Genomic DNA, 21,403 nt, shown 5'->3' with positions numbered 1-21,403 from the left:
TGTTACAAGTTTTTTTGATTTTTTTTATGACCAGTGATTTTTCCCCCTTCCCTTGAGTTAACAACTTTCTGGTGAGGTGAAATTCAGAAGTCCCTTTCCCCAACTTGCTAATCTTCAGTTGTGTAACTGACCACAACAATGTACCATAATGGCATCTTTTCCATCAGAGGTTTCCCACAGATTTTACAAATGTAAAAGATAAATGGGGGCAAGAACAAGACAGCAGATATTGCAATACCTAAATGTTAGAATGTAAAGATAAAAGTGAATAACAACAATAAGTGGCTTCTCTACAAATTCCAAAGTAATCAAGAAGAGTGGGAATGGTTTATAGAGTCGTGTGAATGTTATATTGTCATTTAATCCCTCGATATTAGTTTACTGTGTGCTCCCTATGAAGGACTTCTTTCGCTTGCTGCCCTTTCCATTGTCCTTATTCAGTTCTTGTACCTCCTGACCATCCTGTCACCTCATTAATATCAACTGAAGCCTAAGGAATTAACTTATAAAGGGAGTCTTCCAGACCATTGGCAACAACTCTTGTATGGACCAAATGGATGATTCAGTTACCATTTTCAGACTTCTATTATACAAGAACATAAGATGCAGGATTCAGCTGACTGGCCCATTGAGCCTGCTCCTCCATTCAAGAAGATGATGGCTGATCTAGTCGTGGATTCAGCTCCACTTACTTTCCCGTTCACCGTAACCCCCATTCCCCTAGTATTCAAAAATCACGTGCACTTTATTCCTTTCCAGTTAGGTCATCTAAATCATAGAATTTACAGCATGATTGGATGTTAGGTTCACAGAATTTCAATAGATCACCAGAAAAAGGAGACTGCAGCTTTAAAAGCCAGAAGAAATAGGAAGCAACAATTTGTGTTAACAGTATACTGAGGTGCAGAGTGCCATGCGGTTTTAGGGCAGTCAAATGCTGGTGTCAAGAGGGTCAAGTCAATAATAACCCACTGGAGGCTTGAAACTTACCGGAGCAAATAGCTGAATCTATTACATATCCACCAGGTACAGAAGCAGCATAAACAGAATAAAAGAAGATCATAATCATTATCAACAGTTAGAAATGTAAACTTGCCATTCTGTCACAAACTCAGTGACACAAATGCAGTTGTTTTTCATTAATTTAATTTGTTAAGTTTATTTCAAATGAATGAGTTGAAATTCTGTTTTAATTATTTTCCAAAACCTTGATTGGCCCTTTCACATTTGAGGCTCTCTTGGATTTCAAGCTGTGCTATGACCAATCAGATAATTTAACTGAATAAATAATTGTGACTGGAGGTAAAGACAATATGAAATGTTGTAAAGTCACAAATCAAGCAGAAATAAGTAATGTCAGTACATACTTTCTCAGAGGGCATAGAAGAGGACATGCATTTCAGGTGGGGGGGAGGAGGGAGAGGTGCAGAGCAGATTTTTCTCACAGAGAATAAAGGGTGCCTGGAATGGGCTGTGAACTGTAGCGGTAGAAGCAGAGAGGATTGTAGGGTTTAAGGGGCTTCTGAATGGATACATGAACATGCAGAAAATAAAGGAACATGTAATGGTTGCAAGTGTCAGTTTTAGCTTAATTTAGCTGTAACTTGTAAAAATTAAAGTGGTACAGTACTGAAAATCTGCTCATTAGGAAAATTAGCAAGTTTGGTGTAGTCTTCATGGGCTGAATGTTTTTTTTGCGTCTGTATTTAGAAAAATGGCAGTCTAGGAAAGTGAGGCGAACAAGCAGTAAGAGCATGGAACCTATCAGATTAAAAAGGAGGAGGTACTTGCTGCCTTAAAGCAAAATAAGATGGATGCATCCCAGTGCCTGACAAGGTTCTCCCTTGGACCTTGAGGGAGCCTTGTGAAAAGATTGCAGGGGCCCTGGCAGATATATTTAAGATATACAGGTGAGGTGCCAGAAAATTGGAAGGTAGCCCATACAGTTCTGTTTAAACAAAGCTGCAAAATAACCCAGGAAATTATAGGCTGTTTAATACAGGTAGTAGGTAAGTTATTAGATGTTCCAAGAATCAGATATACAAGTATTTTGATAGCCAGGGACTAATTAGGGATGGTTAACATAGCTTTGTACATAGTAGGTTGTATTTTTCGAGGAGATTACCAGGAAAGTTGATGAAGGAAAGGCTGTAGATGTTGTCTACATGAACTTCAGTAAGGTCTTTGGCAAGGTCCCACATGGGAGGTGAATCAGGAAGGTTCAGTCATTTGGTATTCGTGGTGAGGTAGTAAACTGGACTCAACAACTTTATGGGAGAAGCTAGAGAGTTGTAGTGGATATTTGCTTTTCTCACTGGAGGCCTGTGACTAGTGGTGTGTTTCAAGAACTGGTACTGGGTCTTATAAAAGAGTGGATCCCTAAGACCCTAGGATGTCCAGAACTACAGCAAGAAATGGAAATAGAAAGGGCACATAGAGCATTGGCCTCTAAACCACAACCACAACAAAAACCAAGATCTATTGTAGTAAAATTCCTAAGATATACAAGAGAAAAGGTACTGGAGAAGACAATGGAAAAAGTAAGAGAGGGCAACAAACCACTGGAGTATAAAGGGCAAAAAATCTTCATTTATCCAGATATAAGTTTTGAACTCCTAAAGAAGAGAAAAGAGTTCAATACAGCAAAGGAGATTTTATGGAAGAAAGGGTATAAATTTATACTGAAGCATCCTGCGGTATTGAAAATATTTATTCCAGGACAACAAAACAGACTGTTCTCGGATCCAGAAGAAGCACGAAAATTTGCAGAACAATTACAAAAATAGACTGAGGGATGAAGACGGGTAATGAGAGTAAAAATGATCACGATTGATATGTATGTGGATAAAGACAAAAATAGACTGAGGGATGAAGACGGGTAATGAGGGTAAAAATGACCACGATTGATATGTATGCGGGTAAAGAGGTATAAGAGTGAATAGAGACAATGTGCATACGTGAAAGTATCTGTAATTAGAGGAAAATATAGATAGTATAGACAAGAATTAATAAGGGAAGGTAATGGAATAGAGAGAATAAGGAGGGAATTAAAAGAGTGACCTTTGTGACATATGAAAAGTGAAATCTTTTCTGGGGGGGGCTGGGTGGGGGAAAAGAGCGGTCACTGCAAAATCAGTTGACGCTTGCGAGTGGATTCGCAAATCCAAATGGAGAGGGGAGATGTGGTTGTCCGACAAGGGATAAAGGACATCTCAGGAGGGGAAAGGAAGATTGGGGATAAAGAAGATAGAAATAGGAGAAAAATGTTGGATGTTGTAGGAATGTTGTCTTGTAAAGAGTTGAAAAGTTGAATGACAACATTGTCTGACTGGCTTAATGCAACCTAGATTGTATACCTAAAATGGATGAGGGGGGGGGGTGGGGGGGTGGCTTGGGAGGAGGGGGGGTGGCTTGGGAGGAGGGGGGGGGGGGGGAGAAAAAGTCACTGTATATGTGTGAAAAAGAAAAAGTGTATATCATGGCTAATGTGATTTATGGTGTGAAAAATAAAAAATTTAAAAAAAAAAAAAAACTGGTACTGGGTCCATTGTTGTTTGTCATCTATATCAATGATCTAGATGATAATGTGCTGAATTGGGCCAGAAGGTTTGCAGATGACACAAAGATTGGAGGTATAGTGGACAGCGGAGTAGGCTTTCAAAGCTTGCAGAGGGATCTGGACCAACTGTAAAAATGGTCTGCAAAATGACAGATGGAATTTAATGCAGTCGAGTGTGAGTTGTTGCATTTTCAAAGGACAAACCAAGATACGACACACAAAATAAACAGTAGGGCACTGAGGAGTGTGGTAGAAGAGGGATCTGGAAATACAGATACATAATTCCCTGAAAGTGGAGTCACAGGTAGATAGGTTCATAAAAAGAGCTTATGGCATATTGGCCTTTATAAATCAATGTATTGAGTATAGGTGTTGGATGTTATGGTAAGGTTGTACAAGACATTAGCGAGGCCAAATTTGGACTATTGTGTGCAGTTTTGGTCACCTAACTGCATGAAAAATATCACTAAAATTGAAAAAGTCCAGCAAAGATTTCCTAGAATGTTGCTGGGACTTCAGGAACTGAGTTACAGGGAAAGGTTAAACAGGTTTGGACTTTATTCTTAGGAGTGTAGAAGAATGAGGGGAGATTTGAAAGAGGTGAAAGGGGAGAAGTTTAGGGGGAAAATTAGGGAGAATTCCTTCACACAGAGAGTAATGGGAATATGGAACGAGCTGCCAGAAGTGGTGAATGTGGGTTCAATTTTCACACTTAAGAAAAATTTGGACAAGTACATGGAATAGAGTAATATGGAGAGTTATGGACTGGGTACAGATCAGTGGGACTAGGCAGAATAATATTTTGCCAAAGACTAGTGGGGCCAGAGGGTCTGTTTCTGTGCTCTAATGTCCTATGGTATGGTCTGTTCCTGTGCTGTATTGTTTGAGGTTCTATTTTTGTTCTGTCAGCATCTGAGAATTAATTGTATCTGTGCTTTGGCTTGAAAATGTTAATCACTGTTAAAAATAAATTACTTTTTGATGTATAATGCAATAAATGTTCATAAAATGTTCGCAGTTAAGTGCAAACGATGCTTTTATTTTGTAAAAGCTCGATGAGTTTGTGCATAGTCTGACTAATCTGTAACTTGTAAAAAGTAAAGTTGTTTAGTACTGAAAATCTGCTCATCAGGAAAATTAGCAAAATTAATCATTTCTAATGCTGTTGGACTTTGATACTAAACACGCTTTAGAAAAACATATTGACTAGAATTCCCAAGTGAGGTAAATTTTGACACAACTCAGAGTACAGAAACTTTTCGAGGGGCTTCAGTTCAATACCTGCATGCCTTAAATATGACCATTAGAACTTCATTCTTTCCTTCCTCAAACCAACTCAAGTGATTTATTTTTACCTACTGCATGGCAACAGCTAGTTTTACAGCTTGTCTCATAGTTCAGGGCTGATCTGCAATCACAGGAGTTACATATTCACACAGGAGATAGTTAAATAAACTCAGAGAGCAACTAAACGAAGTATGTCCTATTTACAACAAAAAGCATCGCAGATACGGATTCAGATTCTAGTGCAAAAAGAAAACTGCTGAAGGAACATCAAGCAGTATCCATGGTGGGAAATGGCAGTCAAGGTTTCAGTCGAAACTCTGCTTCAGGACACATTCTGTTCTGCCTAAATTACACAGATTTGCAGCTACTACTTAAAGAACAAGAGGAAAGGAAGTGGGTGTAGCGATGCTGAATCTAAATGCAACCCTCCCCTCCCTATCTCAAGGTTTGTTTTGTTCATCTGAAATAAGCCCAAATCATCAGACTGGCAATCAACAGTGGTTGATTTCTGCAATGAATAAATGTATATGTGGTTGGACACTGGACATACTTAATTCACCAAAGGTTTAAACATACACTCTCTGGTAATGATCTGGTTGAATTTTCCTTCTTCCTTTACCCATGTTACTCAATGAAATAAATAGATTCAGCTTCAAGCTAAAACATGCCAGATTAAAAGACCAAACACACAAACTTTGTTGAAATCACAAATGTTACCAGGTCAATGCTTCATGCCCGATTATAAAATTAAACTTCATGAACGGAATGTAAAATTGCAGTCATGTGTGTACATCACCATCATTAGATTGTGTACTAAATGTAAAAAAAAATGCCATTACTTACAGAAGTATATTTGTCTGTTTACCTGATTAAACTTTGCATTTGCTATATTTTTTGTTTCCAATTTTCCATATGTTGGTGCCTTGCAGGAGAATTCCACAAACGAGAGTAACTGGTCAAATATAGCTGGGTACATAATCTGCATGTCTTCTGGTCCCACGCAGATTGCCTAAACAGAGGCAGGAACAAGTTGCAAACAAGTCAAAAGAAATGGAATCTCATTTTTCATCACTATCTTTCAACAATTAAAACATTTTTTTCATAAGGCAGGAAGTATTGCCCATAACTCTTTGTTCCTGTAAAGGGGGTGGAACAACACCTTGAAGTACCAGTTGTGTTGAATTTTATTGCAGTGGTTTGCTATAACTGCCATGTAACTGTCTACTGCTGAACCAAGACATCAGTTTAGAGACAACTTTGTTTATGGCTTCAAGCCATAGAAGCCAGAATAGTGCGAGCAAAATCACCAGTAACCCAGATAGTTTATCTTGCAACCATGTAAAAGTTATGTTAAATAGAAACAACTCCAGGACCACCAAAAAAAAATTTGTCGGCACCACTGAAACATCACCTTTCTTTCTTGCCCTATCTGCAACTATGAATATTTATGGCAAGATTCAAAATCTCAAGATTCTATTTATTGTCATGTAATAAAGACAGTGCAATATCACACAGAATTTGTTTTTGTCTGGCAGATACGCTATTAGCAGAAATTGCTGAAGTGCCTTTACAATCAGAGAAAGAGAAGCAAAAGAGAGCCCCCTCAGAGTTACTGAGTGCCCATGGATTCACCTCCAGTGCTTCTGCAGACACACAAGAGTCCAGTCCAAACCATCAACAGCCCCAGCTCCAGATCCGAGCCTCCGACACGATCAGGAACCTTTCAGTGCCTTCTTGCTTCCCAGCTTGGATACCTTGCACCTCTTCAGCCAGTCTCCAGCAGTCCACAGTCTGGTGTGAATCCCTTGACTGCAGGCTCCAGCAACACACTTGCCTCGAGTCACCAACAGCCCACCGCTTGTAATGTTCTTCAGCCTCAGAACTCCTCATTGGATGGCTGCCACGGTCACCGTTCCATGGGTCAGCCCCTCTGCTTTTACTTCTCAAATGGAGGGTGGTCTCCCTGTCTTCTGGTGCCCTGTGCCAGTCCTCTGCTTCCCCGGAGTCTGCAACCCCTCATGACTGCTGCAGATTATAGGTGCTGCTGTCTTGGGCGCAGACCCCACAGTTGCAGGATTTTTAAATAAAACCACTGCTAGCTCCATTATTTTAAAATTTAGTTAAAAAAAAATGTTGACATACAGCACGATAACAGGCCCTTTCAACCCACAAGTCCTTGCTACCCAATTACACCACAACCCTGGTGCATTTTGAACAGTGGGAGGAAACTGGAGTCCCCGGGGAAAACGTACAAACTCCTTACAGACAGCGAGGGATTATACTTATACACATGGCATAAACTCATCTAATTGTTTAAAGGTTTATAGATGCTGATAACATTTTCTTTTAACAATCTTATTATTGATTTAATGGTGCAACATTTGGATTTGAACCTGCGATCCTGAATCAGTAATCCAGGCTCCTGTACGTTAATTTAGTAGCTTGAACACTAGGAGATCATTTACTAATAATGTGGTGATAATGGATGGTAAATTGTGTCATTACCTTCTGAAGGATATCTAGAGCTATCAGTACCGCTTCTTGTAGACTAGTCAGAACCGCTTCAGTGTACGATGGAAGGATGAATGGAGAGGCATCAGAGCTGATAGGAACTGATACAGCGCCATGTAGTATAACGCCCAGTTTCTTTAGATCCTCCATGCTGAAGCCTGACTTGATGTGCTGGTACAGTGCTGGGAAGATCTGTACAAGTGCTGTGAGGAATGGCTGACTTGGAATAAAGAATATCTTATCGCAAGTGGCTGGAGGCTTTGTGCTCTCTGAACCAATTTTGTACCAAGTGTTCCATGCAGCCCACCAAAGAGCAGAGTCCTCAATCTCATCTCCTGTGGGATACAGTTCACCTGCGTTGTATCGTCCTAGCCGCTCCCCCACTGAATCACTTCTGTTCATGATTCTGGGTGGCCCTGTTGGAATCAAAGGTCCCACAAAAGGCAGCATGTTAACTCCGGAAAGCCCCTCTGGCTTGTCACACTCCTTTACAGGGGTCACAATCTGTAAAATTTCCTGGCAACTCTTTAGTGCAGCCAGTGAAACTTCATTGTTCTTGCTGAGTGCAGCAGACTGGATGTGATCCAACAAAACATCCCAAGCTTTGGAAAAGTCCCCTGTAGCCAAATGAAAAGAACATACAGATTCCACGAATTTCAACACTAAAACCATCATATTTTACAAGCATGATTTAAGACATGGTGAATGAGATTACCTAAAGGCTGCAGTAAGTATCGTCTGGTGTTAAAGATTCTAGCTACTCCTGCCAATGTTAAAACCCATGTCTCTGCCCATTGCTTCTCCGCTGTGTCTCTAGAGTGATGAATGAGGATATTTCCACCTCCGGATTCAATCTTCTCTTTGTCTGCTGTAGTGGATGATTCTCTTACCCGATCCAACAGCGGAAATAAAACCTAGTGCAAGCCCAAAGTAAACATGATTGAGGACAAATATTGATCAAAATTTAGTTATCAATACAATCTATACCCATAAAAGAGTACACATGAAAGGATAATACTCTGCCCACCTTAGCTCCTACCACAGGACGACAGGTCGTACGGGGAGGAGCCACCACAGGGTGGGGAGCATCCTTAGGAGAAACAAGGTTTTGAAGAGAGCGCTGCCTGAGTTTGAGGAAATGCGAAATGAACAGTAAATGTTTTGGGTCTGGGTCCTTTATTGAGATGAAGTGGGAGGAGGTTGCAGGCATAAAACAAGGAGGTGGGTGGCTGGGGAGGGGCCAAGGTGATAGCATTCTGCACAAATGAAGGTGAGAGAGTTGGAGGGACAGGCATAGGAGGGGAGATTTGGAAAATAGAACTGGAGCCCGTAATTTGAGAACGGTGGAACTGGATCAGCGTGAGGCTTACTGAAACACTGAAAACCAAACATTCATGTGGATGGCAGAACCACTGGAAAGTCAGACTCCCTACACCAGCGATGAGATTTGGGCAGAAGGGACATTGTCCTGAAGAAATCTATTAAAATAAACTTGGATTTTGAGAGTCAATTAAATTGGAAGCAGAAATTTGGACTTTTGACCCACATAAATAATAAAGATCCTAGCTTTTTTAATCCTTTTTGAACTGGGTCTGATTAATTACAGTCCAAAATTTAGCATATTTGGAAACCAGTCTGTCAAGGTTGAATATTCGTGAGACTTTTTTTTTGGAATGTACATACAATTCCAATTGACCGTATCAGAGATTTGGATCTGGAGCTCGGGTTGACGACAGTTTGAAAAGGAATCTGTGCAGATGCAGAGGCTATGGGAGCGCTGGAGGCGAATGCACGGACATTCTCTAAAGTGACTCTCTTTTGCATCTCTTTCTCTTATCGTTAAGGCTCTAAGCAATGCTCATAGCGACTCTTTGTTTACCCTACAGCAGACAGAAGTTGAAAAATATCATGTTCAATACATTTATATGAAGTATGTGACAATAAAAGGAACCTTGAACCTTGTGAGGCTCAGATCCAAAACTGTTGCTCAGCTGGGGTGCTAGAGTAACACTGTCAGCTGGTTCTTTTGACCTAAAAAGTTAAGCAGGACAAATTATTTACCTTCCACAACACTGTATGCCATGTAGCATGTTGGAGCAATGTTCCATGTGCACCCACTGTGGAAAACAAGGTCTGCCCTGCACTCTTACGGACTGCTGGCCGTGGATCCACACACAGCTCTCCCAGCTTGGAGTAGAGGCACAGCCAGAGGCAGTCAAATGGTGGAGCGGGATGAAATGGCCGATGTAGGGGAACTCCTTTTTCCTCAGCCTGTTTCTGCAGAATGGCTTCTTCCTTCTCAAGCTCTTTCTCGATGGCTTCACCTCGCTGGAAAAAGTAGTCTGAAATGTTCCACTGAAAGGAAAACACAAGGAAGGCTGTTAGAAAAATAAAGTGCTACTTGATAGAGATTTTACTAATCTTTATATTCCCAAATTCAAAAGAACTACCTGATATGTAGAAGATTAAATAAAAATCTTGGTAAAAATAAAATGCTCAGTAAATTATTAACATTGCTTCTTTAGGATATTTAAATATTAAGATGGAAATAAAAAGTTTCAATTGACTTAAAGAATCTACTTTGTTTGCAATTAGGTTTTATAGAAGATATAAAGGTAAAGGTTGGTAGCGGGGATGAGGTTCCACTGCTATACAAATGCACTTCATGGTGTGCGACTCAAACAGCCTCTGATAACCAAGTCCAACTCCTGGCCTTCACTTGTAGCAGAGTTTATGCCCAGCAGAGCTGGTCTCACTGACAGGAGAAGGGGCAAAGGCGGGCCACTGGTGCCTTGAAACCAGTTGCTCTGGGTGGATGGGGCTCGTTAACCATGGATGGTAACTCATCTAGGAGAGGGAAATCTCCGATTTCAAACCTCCACTGCCTTGTGGCTATATTCGCTCATAGGAAAGGTTTTGGGAGTAAACCCCAAGGAAAAATTCAGAGTCGGAGTCCCAAAGGCGGCTGATTGCTGTATCCAACACTGGCATGGGCTCTCATCGTTCCTTTGGACCTGTCATTAGCATGGAAGGTGGGGGGGCGGGGGGAAGACCCTGCATGGGCAACAGACGGATCTCTATATCTAACCTGCCCTGGCTTACTGTGAGGCCACTTCAGCTTCGCTTTAGGTGCAGTACCCATGGTTGATCATGACCGACGGAGGCCACACAAAGGTACAAGTTGAATTTGTAATTTTTTTTTAAAAGATTTTCACAACTAGAATCAACAAAGACCAGAATATAGATAATTACATCAATAAAACTGGTCAATGTCCAATGCAGGTCAATAGGAACCCTGATCAGATTGACAGCTCCTGACTACAAGCAGCAAAAATAATTGCTAAATTCAAAGACCTTAGCTAATTTCAACACAAATGAGTAAATATTAAATGACACTCATTAAAAAATGTAAACAATGATGTATCCTTATGGACCCCCACAGCCCCAGCAACTCTGTGCTCCCAGATTCTGAGTAGGACATGAAAATAACCTTCCATAGGTTGAATTCTGATAAAGTGCCAGTTGCAGAAGGTGTGCCTGGCTGCATCCTTCAAACCTTCATGGACCAGCTGGCTTGAGTTTTGGCAGACACTTTCAACCACTCACTGCTACGGTCTGAAGTCCCTACCAGCTTCCAAAGGCAATCTATCATACTAGTGCCCAAGAAAAATAAGATGGCCTGCCTCAGTAATGATCAGCCAATGGCACTGACGTCTGCTGTGATGAAGTGGTTGGTTATGGAGCGAATCAACTCCCATTTCAGGAAGGACCTGAACCCACTTTAATTCACTTGTCATCAGAGCAGGTCAACAGCTGCCATCTCGCTGGTCCCTCTCTCTGTGGACCACAGGAACACCTATATCAGGCTGTTTGATCATTGACCATATTTCAGAGTTTAACACCATCATGCCAGCAAAGCTAATAATCAAACTTGGGGATTTGTGACTGTTCATCCTCGACAACTGGATCCTCATCAGCGTGGATTGGCAGCACCACCTCCTCTTTACTGATCATCAAAACTGGCACCTCAAGGCTGCATGCTTAGATTCCTGCTCTATTCCCTCTGGATAGCTCAATGCAATCTATAAACTGGCTGACAACACTGTTGGGTGAAAAACAGGAATCAGAATGTAGGATGAGATGGAGAATCTGGTTATCAATAATGTTCTCAGAGTCACCAAGACAAGGGGCTTACTGTGGACTTCAGGAAAGGGAAGCCATGGGACCACCCACCTGCCTTCACTGATGGACAGCAGAGGAGAGGGTTAGTACATTCAAGTTCCTAGACTCCACGTATCAGAGGGCCTCTCCTGGAGTCAGTTTATTGAGGCAACCATGAAGAAAGCACTCCAACATTTTAAATCTGAGGAGATTTGGAACGTTGTCAAATATTCCATCGAACTTCAGCAGGTGCACTGTGGAAAGTATTCAGACTTGTTGCATCATGGCCTGGTTTGGAAACTCGAGTGCCCAGGAACACAGAAGGCTTCAAAGTTCAAAACTAGCCAAGTCCATCATGGGTACCAGCCTGCTGGGGCATTGAAAGCATCTATGTGTGACGCTGCCTCAAGAAGGCTGTTAGCATCATAAAGAACCCTTATACCCCAGTCACAATCTCTCTTACTGCTCTCTTCAGGCAGAAGGTACACAAGCCTGGAGTCTAGGTCATCCAGTTTCAAGAACGGTTTTTATCCAACAGCTTTCAGGCTCTTGAACCCCCTTTGTACTACCCAAATCTTAACTTTAAAGTACCCCGGGATTACCAAAAGATCTGTCTGTACCTCTGAAACATCACCTATTTTTCTTGTGCTAACTGTAAATATTTTTTTGAAATTTAGATTACAGCATGGAACTATATTTCTGGCCCACGAGCCCATGTCTCCATTTTTGAAGGATAGGAAGAAAATGGAGAACCTGCAGTAAAGTACATTGTACTTGTGCATATGACAATAAACTCACATTGATATTGACAAACTAGGCATTTACCAGCCCTCAATATTCTTGAGTACTTGAAATGAATGAAAAGGAATTTTGCACAAAAGGAAATGACAACTCCAAGGCTTATTGGCATCAATAACAAGTTCTCATCTCTATGACTCCTGCTTTCAAGATCACAGGCCTTAGCATTCACGGATATAAGATTCACTGTTGGAGATTGGAATAATTTATCATCTGTCTAAAATCAGGTAAGATTCATTCCAACCTTCCACCTAACATCATCGTGCTTTCCACTTCATCAACCATCTTAACAAAGCCTAGGTGAATATACTTTTAAAAAAATTGTTTATTTATTGATTGATTTTTAGCCATACACCACAGTAACAGGTCTTTTCGTCACATAAGCCCATGCCATCCAATTACACTTGCAACCCCCATACAATTTTTTGTTGTTGAATGGTGGGAGGAAACCAGAGCACCTGGACTCAGGGAGAACATTCAAACTCCTTACAGACAGCGTGGGATTCGAACCCCAGTCCCAGTCGCTGGCACTGAAACACTGATGCACTAACTGCTCTGCTCACCATGCAGCCCCAGTTGTAGTTTAATGTAGTGGACTTGGACTTGGACTTTACTCCCATTCACTTTAAAGAGCTGCAGTGTGTAGAAACTGAGATATCACCAGAATTTGGCTGCAGTAAACGATGTTCAAAATATTAGATCAGCATTAAAAAATATAGCCACAAGGAATTAATTATTACAGCTCTTACCAACAGGCCTATTGACGTCAAACTAATGTTCAGCTCTTGATTCTGAAGCCCAAAACTTCCGGCTACATCCACCACAATCTGAAGGCAGGTGCTGGGCATTGTGGGAAGAAAGTCGGTCACCACCAACTGTAAACACTGAAATGCCGTGCGAATGAGACTTTCTCTGCAAAAAGAAAGAAAACTGCTCACTTTCTAAGAGTAATTTATTCTCTCTTTGGCAGGGGAAGAAGAATTCTTTGCAAAAAAAAAAATCACATGGTAATAAAAGTAGAGATTACAACCCGCCACTATTAAATTGGCACCTTAATTACATCTCCCTGCAGGCAGTGCATAGGCTGCAGATTATAGAGTGATGCATCAGTTTCACATCAACCAAATCAATGCTACGGTTAGGCTTTAGAAGTAATACAAGGTGCATTTCAGTAGTTCTTAATTTAGTAAAATGTCCTCAGGGTGTTTCTCAGAATAACAGGACACGTAATCACACCCTGGGCTCTTTCCAAATAAAATTAAAATTGTGTAATGGGATAACCAAACAGAATAATTACAACATTTTATCACCTGCCAAACTTTCATGGAGATATTTTGGTTCAAACAATATTACATTTTATATAATTTAGACTAGAGATATGGCTCAGTAACAGGTCCTTCCAGCCCACAAGCCTGGGCTGTCCAATTGTGACCAATTAACCTACTAACTCCGCACATCTTTGGAACATGGGAGGAAACCCAAGCAGATCACAAGGAGACCATACAAACTCCTTACAGCAATGGATTCACACCCGGGTCACTGGCACTGTAATACCAATGCACTAACTGCTATGTTGACAATGTCACTCAAGTTTTTTTTTAAAAACGTACAAGTGCATTTTGTCATATATATTCATAAAGATAGAAAATAAAGATTATTTCTGCTGCAGACATAACTTAAGTTATAAATAATAGCTCCAGAAAAGTCCTACCATCAGAACTGTGGCTACAAAAGCCAAGATACAGTAAAACCATGTTTTCCAGAATTCAAACAACCGGGAGCCTCAAGCAACTGGTAAAAAAATTGCGAAAAATAAATACGGAGGTTTAAAATTGGCATCCTCGTGGTTAGTTCGCCAATCATGCAACACACAACCTCAAGCAACAGGAAAATTTACTTTTCTGGCATCTACCAATCCTCATAGGTGCTGGTTACCAGGGGTTCTACTGTACTTTAATTGTATTAACAGTTGAACAAAACAGAATGATATACAGGTAGACAATCCTTTATCCGGAACCCTTGGGGGAACAGTGTGTTCTGAATTTTCCCGGATTTTGGAAAGCCCACCCGAATTGTGCTGCTGCATCCACCCCCTTCCAGTCGCCCGGCCATCTCCTCCGACCGCCGGTCCCTCGGCCACCTCCCCCACCGCCGGTCCCCACTTGCCGGATTTTAGATCGTGTACCTGTAATACAAATCTGTGATATCTGGCAATATCATGCAGGTGTCGATCAAGACGTACGAAAGCAAAGGAAGAGTGGAAACACCTCCTCACCCTTGGTCATTCCTGATTGCTCCGATGACGCCCAGCACCAATGGCCAGCCTGGACCCAGACTATCTCCTTCGTTCTGCAGGATTTGGAGCACGCATTCCAATTGTTTCTGTCGGATATCAGACTGTGCAATGTTGGACAACTCCTTCAGTGGGTGCAACAGCAGCAACTGCAGCCTCTGCCCAATGGAGAACAATGTCAAATGGCCATCAACAAATTTCCATTGACAAGGAACCATTTCACAGGAGAGGTGGATAAGACCAGCATTACCAGCCGGGCCCACCCTCCTGCTCCACATTTTACAAGCCCTACATTCTTTTGTCCATGTTTAACTGCTCATATTCACTCACTTGTCCACAACTTATCTCTATGATCCCAACATCCAAGAGCAAAGACACCACTCTATCCTCCTTCCACAAGCTTCCCTAGATATGACAAAGGGTCTCTCACTGTTTCTATACCCACATTATCTGTCTAACTTGCTGAGTATTTGCAGCATTTTATCCCAGACTGTGTCTTCCCGATGGCAAACACAGAACAGTATAGCACAGGAACAGGACCTTTAACCAAGCACACCTGCCCTGATCACGATGTCAGTTTGAACCAATCCCGTCTGCTTGTACATGTCAATCTATTTTCTCTCCATTCTTTTGCCAATCATCTGCACTTCCCCCACCACACTTCTATCCCTTTTGCCAGTGGAGATTCGATTTGTTCAGAAGGAATGGAAGGGGCAGATGTTCCAGACGCTGACTTTTATTGTCTGTCCCCAATTGTTCCTGACCCACTTGGTTGGACATTTCAGGAGACAACTAAGCATTTCAGAAGACCTACAGCAACAGGAGTTCAGCCCAGGTAAGAGCAGTGGATTCACCTTCCTTTCAGAACAGTGGTGAATCATATGAATTTTTACAGCATTGGTAACTTCATAGTTACCATCATTCTAACTCCCAGATTATTTGTTTGGTTATAATTCCCTACCTGCTCTGCTGGGGAATTTAAACCTATGGATGTTAGTCCAAGAACTTAATCAAGTTTCAAATTTAAAAAAAGGTTTGAAACACTCAGAAGATTAAAGTTCTGACAAAGGGTCTTGGACCTGAAACATTATCTCTGTTGATCTCCTGAGGCAACAAGTGGCCAAAAACCATCAGAGCTTTCTAATTAATGCGACAATGCAGCTACTGAGACTGAACACAGCAACCACCCTCTGCAATCTCTCCAGTGTCTCTAAACCTCCACCAGTGGCATGTTTTCCTGATGCATCCTGCATTTGAAGTAATGATCAGCAACAGGAGTGATTTGTTGCAAGGTTGATTTGAGGAAATGGTCAGACGGGTACTCCTCTTTCTGTGAATAGGGGTGCAGCAGAGACGCCACAAATGCACCCTGTGGTCCCATAAGATTTGAGCAAGATGCTCAATGTAAATCCATTCCCAAACCGAACCAACCTGATTCTCTGACAGTGATGGATCATGTTTAAAAGACAGTCCAGCTTTAATGAGAGCTGTGACAGCTTCCGCTCCCCACTCCCGCATCCTAGCATTTGGGTGCTGGCATACCTGAAAAATTTTTAAAAAGTTCAGATGTAAAGCAACAACAAACATTTCAAAAACCCGTGTAAAAATTTAAGCATAATCTTATGTTGGTACAAATTTTTCAAAGAATATCTCAGTTCGACATCATAATTCTCAATTTCTTCAGTGCACACCACCAGCACTCCACCCCTTGTGCCTGGTTCACCATTCAATAACTGATCTTGCAACTCAACAATACTTTCCTGTACTAATTCCGTACCCCTCGAGTTTCCCTTTGCTAAAAATCTATTAGTATCTAATAATCAATTTTTACTTTGCATCCCAGACCATTGCTGGTGGACCTCTTTCACCACCAGTTTAGAATATAGTTACTAACGAACTTCAAAATCCAACAATAGGAAGCAAGGATTTATTTTAAAATTTCCATGGATTCTCAAATGCATTTAAAAATAAAAATAACCATCTCTAATTGAAGAGACTATACAATCCAAATTCAGAGTTTAGATCTGTAAAAATATCAATGACATTAAAACTAACATTAATCGTACCCAAGGCAACATTCCCATTAAAGTTCTCACAAGGATCAATTTAAAATTCAAGAACCTATATCATTCCCTTAATACCAGTGATTAGGATTATTTACTGATGCTTGTTTACTTTTACAATTGTGATCCTTCAATCCAGAAAGGGGAGAGTGTTGTTGGAGACAGACCGGGTGAGTTTTCCAGAAAGGAAACAACTTCTCCTTTAACTCATCTCACTTCCTCCAAATCAAAGGAATAGCCATGGGTACCCACATGGGTCCCAGCTACACCTGTCTATTTGTGGGCTTTGTGGAGCAATCCATGCTGTGTCTAAACAGGCACGGATCCTTAACTCTTCCTCCGTTATGTTGATGACTACATCGGGGCTGCTTCATCCACCCACAATGTGTTCGCCAACTTCATTCACTTTTCAGCCAACTTCTATCCTGAGCTCAAACTCACCTGGTCCATCTATCCTTTCTGAATCTGGTCCATCTCAGGAGACAAGCTTTCTATCAACATACATTACAAACCCATCCACTTCCACAACTATCTCGACTACACGTCCTCACACCCTATCCCCTCAAGGATTCTATTCCCTTCTCTCAATTTCTCCATCTCCACTGCATTTTTTCCCAAGATGAGGTCTTCCAGTCCAGATATTCTGAAATGTCTGCCTTCTTCCACAAACGTGCTTCCCCTCCACCATTATCAACTCAGCCCTCACCTGCATCTCCTCCATTTCCCACTCACCTGCCCTGGCCTTCTCTGCACCCAGATGCAATAAACACAGGATTCCCCTTGTCCACACCTACCATCCACCAGCCTCTGCATTTAATACATTATCCTTCAGAATTTCCAGCACTTACCACAGGATCCCAATACCAGACACATCTTCCCCCTCTCCTCCCCTCTCTGCCTTCTGTAGGGACTGCTCCCTCCGTGACTCCTTTGTGCACTCATCTCTCTCCACCAATCGTCCTCCCGGCACCTTCCCCTGTGGCCGCAGGAGGTACCACACGTGCTGCACCTCCTGCCTCACCAGTCTGGGCCCCAAACAGGCCTTTCAAATGAAGCAACACTTCACGTATATCCACAGGATTGATTTACTGCCTTCTCTACATTGGAGATACTGGGCGCAGACTGTGAGATCACTTGGCTGAGCACCTTCACTCTGTCTGCATCAGTGATAGAGACCACCCAGTGGTCAACCATTTCAGTTCTGCGTCCCACTCCCATGTCTGTCCATGACCTCATGAACTAACCCATCAAGGCCATCCATAAATTGGAGGAACCTGATTTTTCATCTAGGCACTCTCCAGCCGGATGGCATTAATGTGATGCTTCTGCTAACATGCTCTTCTTTCCCTGGTCCTTCCCCATGTCAGCTCTCCACCCCCTTCCCTCTCTAATCACCCAGCCATCCCTCCTCTTCTTGTTTGCTGCTGTGCCTTCCCTTCTCCATCTAGTATCTCCTGGCTTTGTGACCACACCCCCCTTTACCCTTTTATTTGGATGCCTGCCAAGATTTTGCCATACCTTGATGAAGGGGTTAAGCCTTTTTATTTTTGCCATATAAAGGATACTCTTGACCTGCTGAGTTTCTCCAGCATCGTGTTTTAACAACCTTGAAGCCAGAATGTTCCAAGATTCACTTGAATGCACAGCAAGTGTGGAATTGTTTCAGACCTGACAATAACTCAAGGTAAAGTAATTACCTTGGGAAAGAGTGAATGGTGCTTTACTCTTGAGATAGGCTGAGCCTCAACTACAGACAAGATTAGCATTGCTAGAAATTAGCCTTGTGAATTGGCCTTCAATCCAGGCATACAAGTGGATAACACAAGGACACAAGAAAACAGGACAGGACAGGAATAGGCTTCTAGAATGCTAATCTGCAGTTCAGCATGACCATGGTTAGTATGCTTGTCTCAACTCCTCTTCTGTGCGAGTTCCATATAACCCTCAATCTTTCAAATATTTCTAAAGATCTATCCTCCAACACCCACTGGGGCAGAAATTCCAGGAACTCACTCCCTTCTAATGACCATAAGATATAGGAGCAGAAGTAAGTCATTCGGCACGTCAACTCCACTACTCCATTTCAACGTGAACTCAGTCCCACTCCCCTGCCTTCTCCCCATAATCCTTGATATCCTGACTATTCAGATACCTATCAATCTCTGCCCTAAATACACCCAATGACCTGGTCTCCACAGCCTCCCTTAGAAGCAAATTCCTCCTAATAGAAAACATTTCAATTCACTCAGTTTTAATTCAAGATAATTGTGAATATTTATTTATCTTGGTATTTAATATCTCTTTTTAATTCAAATCTGCATACTATTGTAGCTTTTTTGTGAAGTACCTGTTCAGCTACAGCCAATAAAAAATTCTCTACAATGTAAATGACAATAAATCTCATTATCATTAAATAACCAAATAATAATATTCCTTTACCCTGAAACTAGGTGCCTTTGTTCAAGACTCTCCCACTAATGAAAACATCTCAAATTTTATACTGCCTCAGGGTCTGACGTGCTTGAAAAAAGTCCAAAGGAATATGGATACAAATTGTCTAGCGCAGGAGCTCAGGGGGTTGACAGGATCAATAGGGGAAGGGAAAGGAATCGTTGATGTTTTCTGCTCAAACTGTTGGAGTGCCTCCAGTAAATAGCTGTTTGCTCCAGATTTCAATATCTGCAGTGTTGTGACTCAAATTTTGTAACCTGCATAAATCTCCATAGACCAGAACGATTCTGATCTTATTACCTTTTCTCATTAAAGCAACCTAAAAGTAATTTACTTCATCAGATTTCGATCCAATTACCTAGAATGCCACAGTTGAAAACTATCGGGCTTTGTTAATAAGGATCAATCAGCTAAACCCAACAGCTTCTTTCTGGTGGATGCAAGAAATTCCATGGCACCATGTCTCTGGGTGCAATGACCTACATTTACGGCTCGACCATTGCTGCCGAAAGAGAGAGAGATCACAGGAAGGCACATATTGGGTACTTATCAAACTTGGATGTGGAGCCACAGGTATCGACAATTTCCTGATGACTACCAAAAATAAATGCAGTTCAAATACTGCATGCAGTTTGTTGTGTATTACTGAGGAAAATGTTTAAATGATAATTTCTCATCGACTTTAACAAAATATTAAAACAATTTTTACTTCATATTTTGTCAACCTTCAGACTGAAACAACTCTGGGTGGTCGCTTTCACTGTGGTTACAAGTACTGGAGATAGATTTAACTTCAAGTAAATACAGAATTAAATCTCCCTGTAACACAATATCTCTGCACTCGAAAGGACTCCCTCACTCCTTTGCAAATTTAACAACAGAATTCAGCACAAATTGTCATACAGCACAGGTTTGTACTGCTTGAATGGAGGTAACATTTCAAAGATATGAAGACATTTATTTGTTCATTGAATTTACCGAAAAAGAACAGGACGGCAAAGTTAGCGCAACATCTTTACAGCGCCTGGGATTGGGGTCCAAATCCCACGCTGTCCGTAAGGAGTTTGTCTCTTCTCCCCACGTCTGTGTGGGTTTTCCTCGGAGGTTCCGGTTTCCTTCCACCATTAGAAAAGTACCGGGGATGCAAGTTAATTGGGTGTAAAATTGGGCGGCACGGACTCGTGGGCCAAAATGGCCTGTTAACGTGCTAGGAGTCTAAATTTAATTTAAATTTAACAAATGTAGGTGACAACAAGTGCCTGGCATGGGACAGAACTGTCTCAAGGACATGTAAATAATAGGGAGGGACTTACCTTCTGGAAAAGAGAAGAGGAAGCAATAGGAAGGAAAACAGAAAGGGACAGTATGAAGTCAACATAGAACACAGCAAGATCATCAATTCAAAAGCAAGTTTAGAAGTGTTTCACCAGGCAATGATGAAAAGGAAACTATTACACTGGATCACTTTTAAAATAAACAACTCAATTTATCATTTGTCAACTATTTTCTCTGAACTTCTGGAGAGTAAAATTTCCACTAATTCAGAACAAAATGAAAAATGACAGAAGAATTTGTCTAATCTCCCATAATTTGAACCTTGCCTTTAATCACTTGCCAGCAGTTTAAGCAAAACAAATACCAGCAATTTCTTGTCCAGTTGTTTAAGACTGGGGAAGCCTCAACCAGTGATTTCCCATCTGTGTTCATCCCCAGTCTGAAGTCCAAAGGCAGAGCGGGTTTGCTGGGAGTAATACACCAGGTTAGATGCAACACAAACTTTATCAGAATTTGATCAGTTGAAAGGAAAGCAAAAATAATGGTTTTTCTGCTTTCTATAAAGTTGTGTTTGCTTTAGTGCTTTTAATTATTTTGATATGTTTTGGATGATTTTTATTTATTGCCATGGCGAATTTTTGAAAATGATTAAAACAGTTTAAATTGCTCTTCAACATTTATGAATATCAGGGGCATTCAGAATAATAAGGCCACAGCTTTGACAAGGGGGGCTAGGCCATGCCTTCTGTCCTTGTGACCTGTTCAGGCCAATTAGACCCATGCACCACACAAGGGCCTCACTGCTCAGCTCCAGGACAATCTCAGATTGGCCATACTGATCTGAAGCAGGTTAAGTTCAGGAGAATGAGAAACTATAATGTCATGCTCACCCTTATCAAATTAAATGTGATGCTCCAAAACTTGCCTTGCATCAGAATTAAAGTTTAAAAAAAATGTGCAAAGGAAATAGCTGGTTATATTAAAATTATTCCGAAAATATGGCAA

At 41.4% G+C, this 21,403-nt stretch overlaps 1 protein-coding gene and 1 long non-coding RNA gene across 7 annotated transcripts in view; one reads left to right on the top strand and one right to left on the bottom strand.

Moving 5' to 3' along the window:
* Positions 1-19,843, top strand: part of LOC138746196 (uncharacterized) — a 54,597-nt gene extending 34,754 nt beyond the window's left edge. Inside the window, exons 2-3 of the long non-coding RNA XR_011346795.1 lie at positions 12,196-12,543; positions 14,541-19,843. This is a non-coding gene — a long non-coding RNA (uncharacterized lncRNA). The remainder of the gene's footprint in view (positions 1-12,195; positions 12,544-14,540) is intronic.
* mon2 (MON2 homolog, regulator of endosome-to-Golgi trafficking) overlaps positions 1-21,403 on the bottom strand; it is a 107,597-nt gene that overhangs the window by 22,449 nt on the left and 63,745 nt on the right. For 4 of the 6 annotated variants that reach the window (XM_069904190.1, XM_069904195.1, XM_069904192.1 and 1 more), the window contains 8 exons: positions 16,041-16,151; positions 14,592-14,767; positions 13,066-13,228; positions 9,419-9,712; positions 8,073-8,271; positions 7,352-7,974; positions 5,712-5,855; positions 991-1,008 (listed from right to left, as the gene is read on the bottom strand). In XM_069904190.1, the coding sequence (XP_069760291.1) occupies positions 991-1,008; positions 5,712-5,855; positions 7,352-7,974; positions 8,073-8,271; positions 9,419-9,712; positions 13,066-13,228; positions 14,592-14,767; positions 16,041-16,151 (1,728 nt within the window). Of the gene's footprint in view, positions 1-990; positions 1,009-4,845; positions 4,968-5,711; positions 5,856-7,351; positions 7,975-8,072; positions 8,272-9,418; positions 9,713-13,065; positions 13,229-14,591; positions 14,768-16,040; positions 16,152-21,403 lie in introns of those variants that run through there. The other 2 variants (XM_069904196.1, XM_069904191.1) reach the window with 2 other exon arrangements.

This window comes from Narcine bancroftii, chromosome 11 (assembly GCF_036971445.1).
Source record: "Narcine bancroftii isolate sNarBan1 chromosome 11, sNarBan1.hap1, whole genome shotgun sequence".
In the NCBI taxonomy this organism is placed as follows: Eukaryota; Metazoa; Chordata; class Chondrichthyes; order Torpediniformes; family Narcinidae; genus Narcine; species Narcine bancroftii.
The sequence above is the reverse complement of the archived record's forward strand: the minus strand, read 5'-3'. Positions and strand labels throughout refer to the sequence as shown.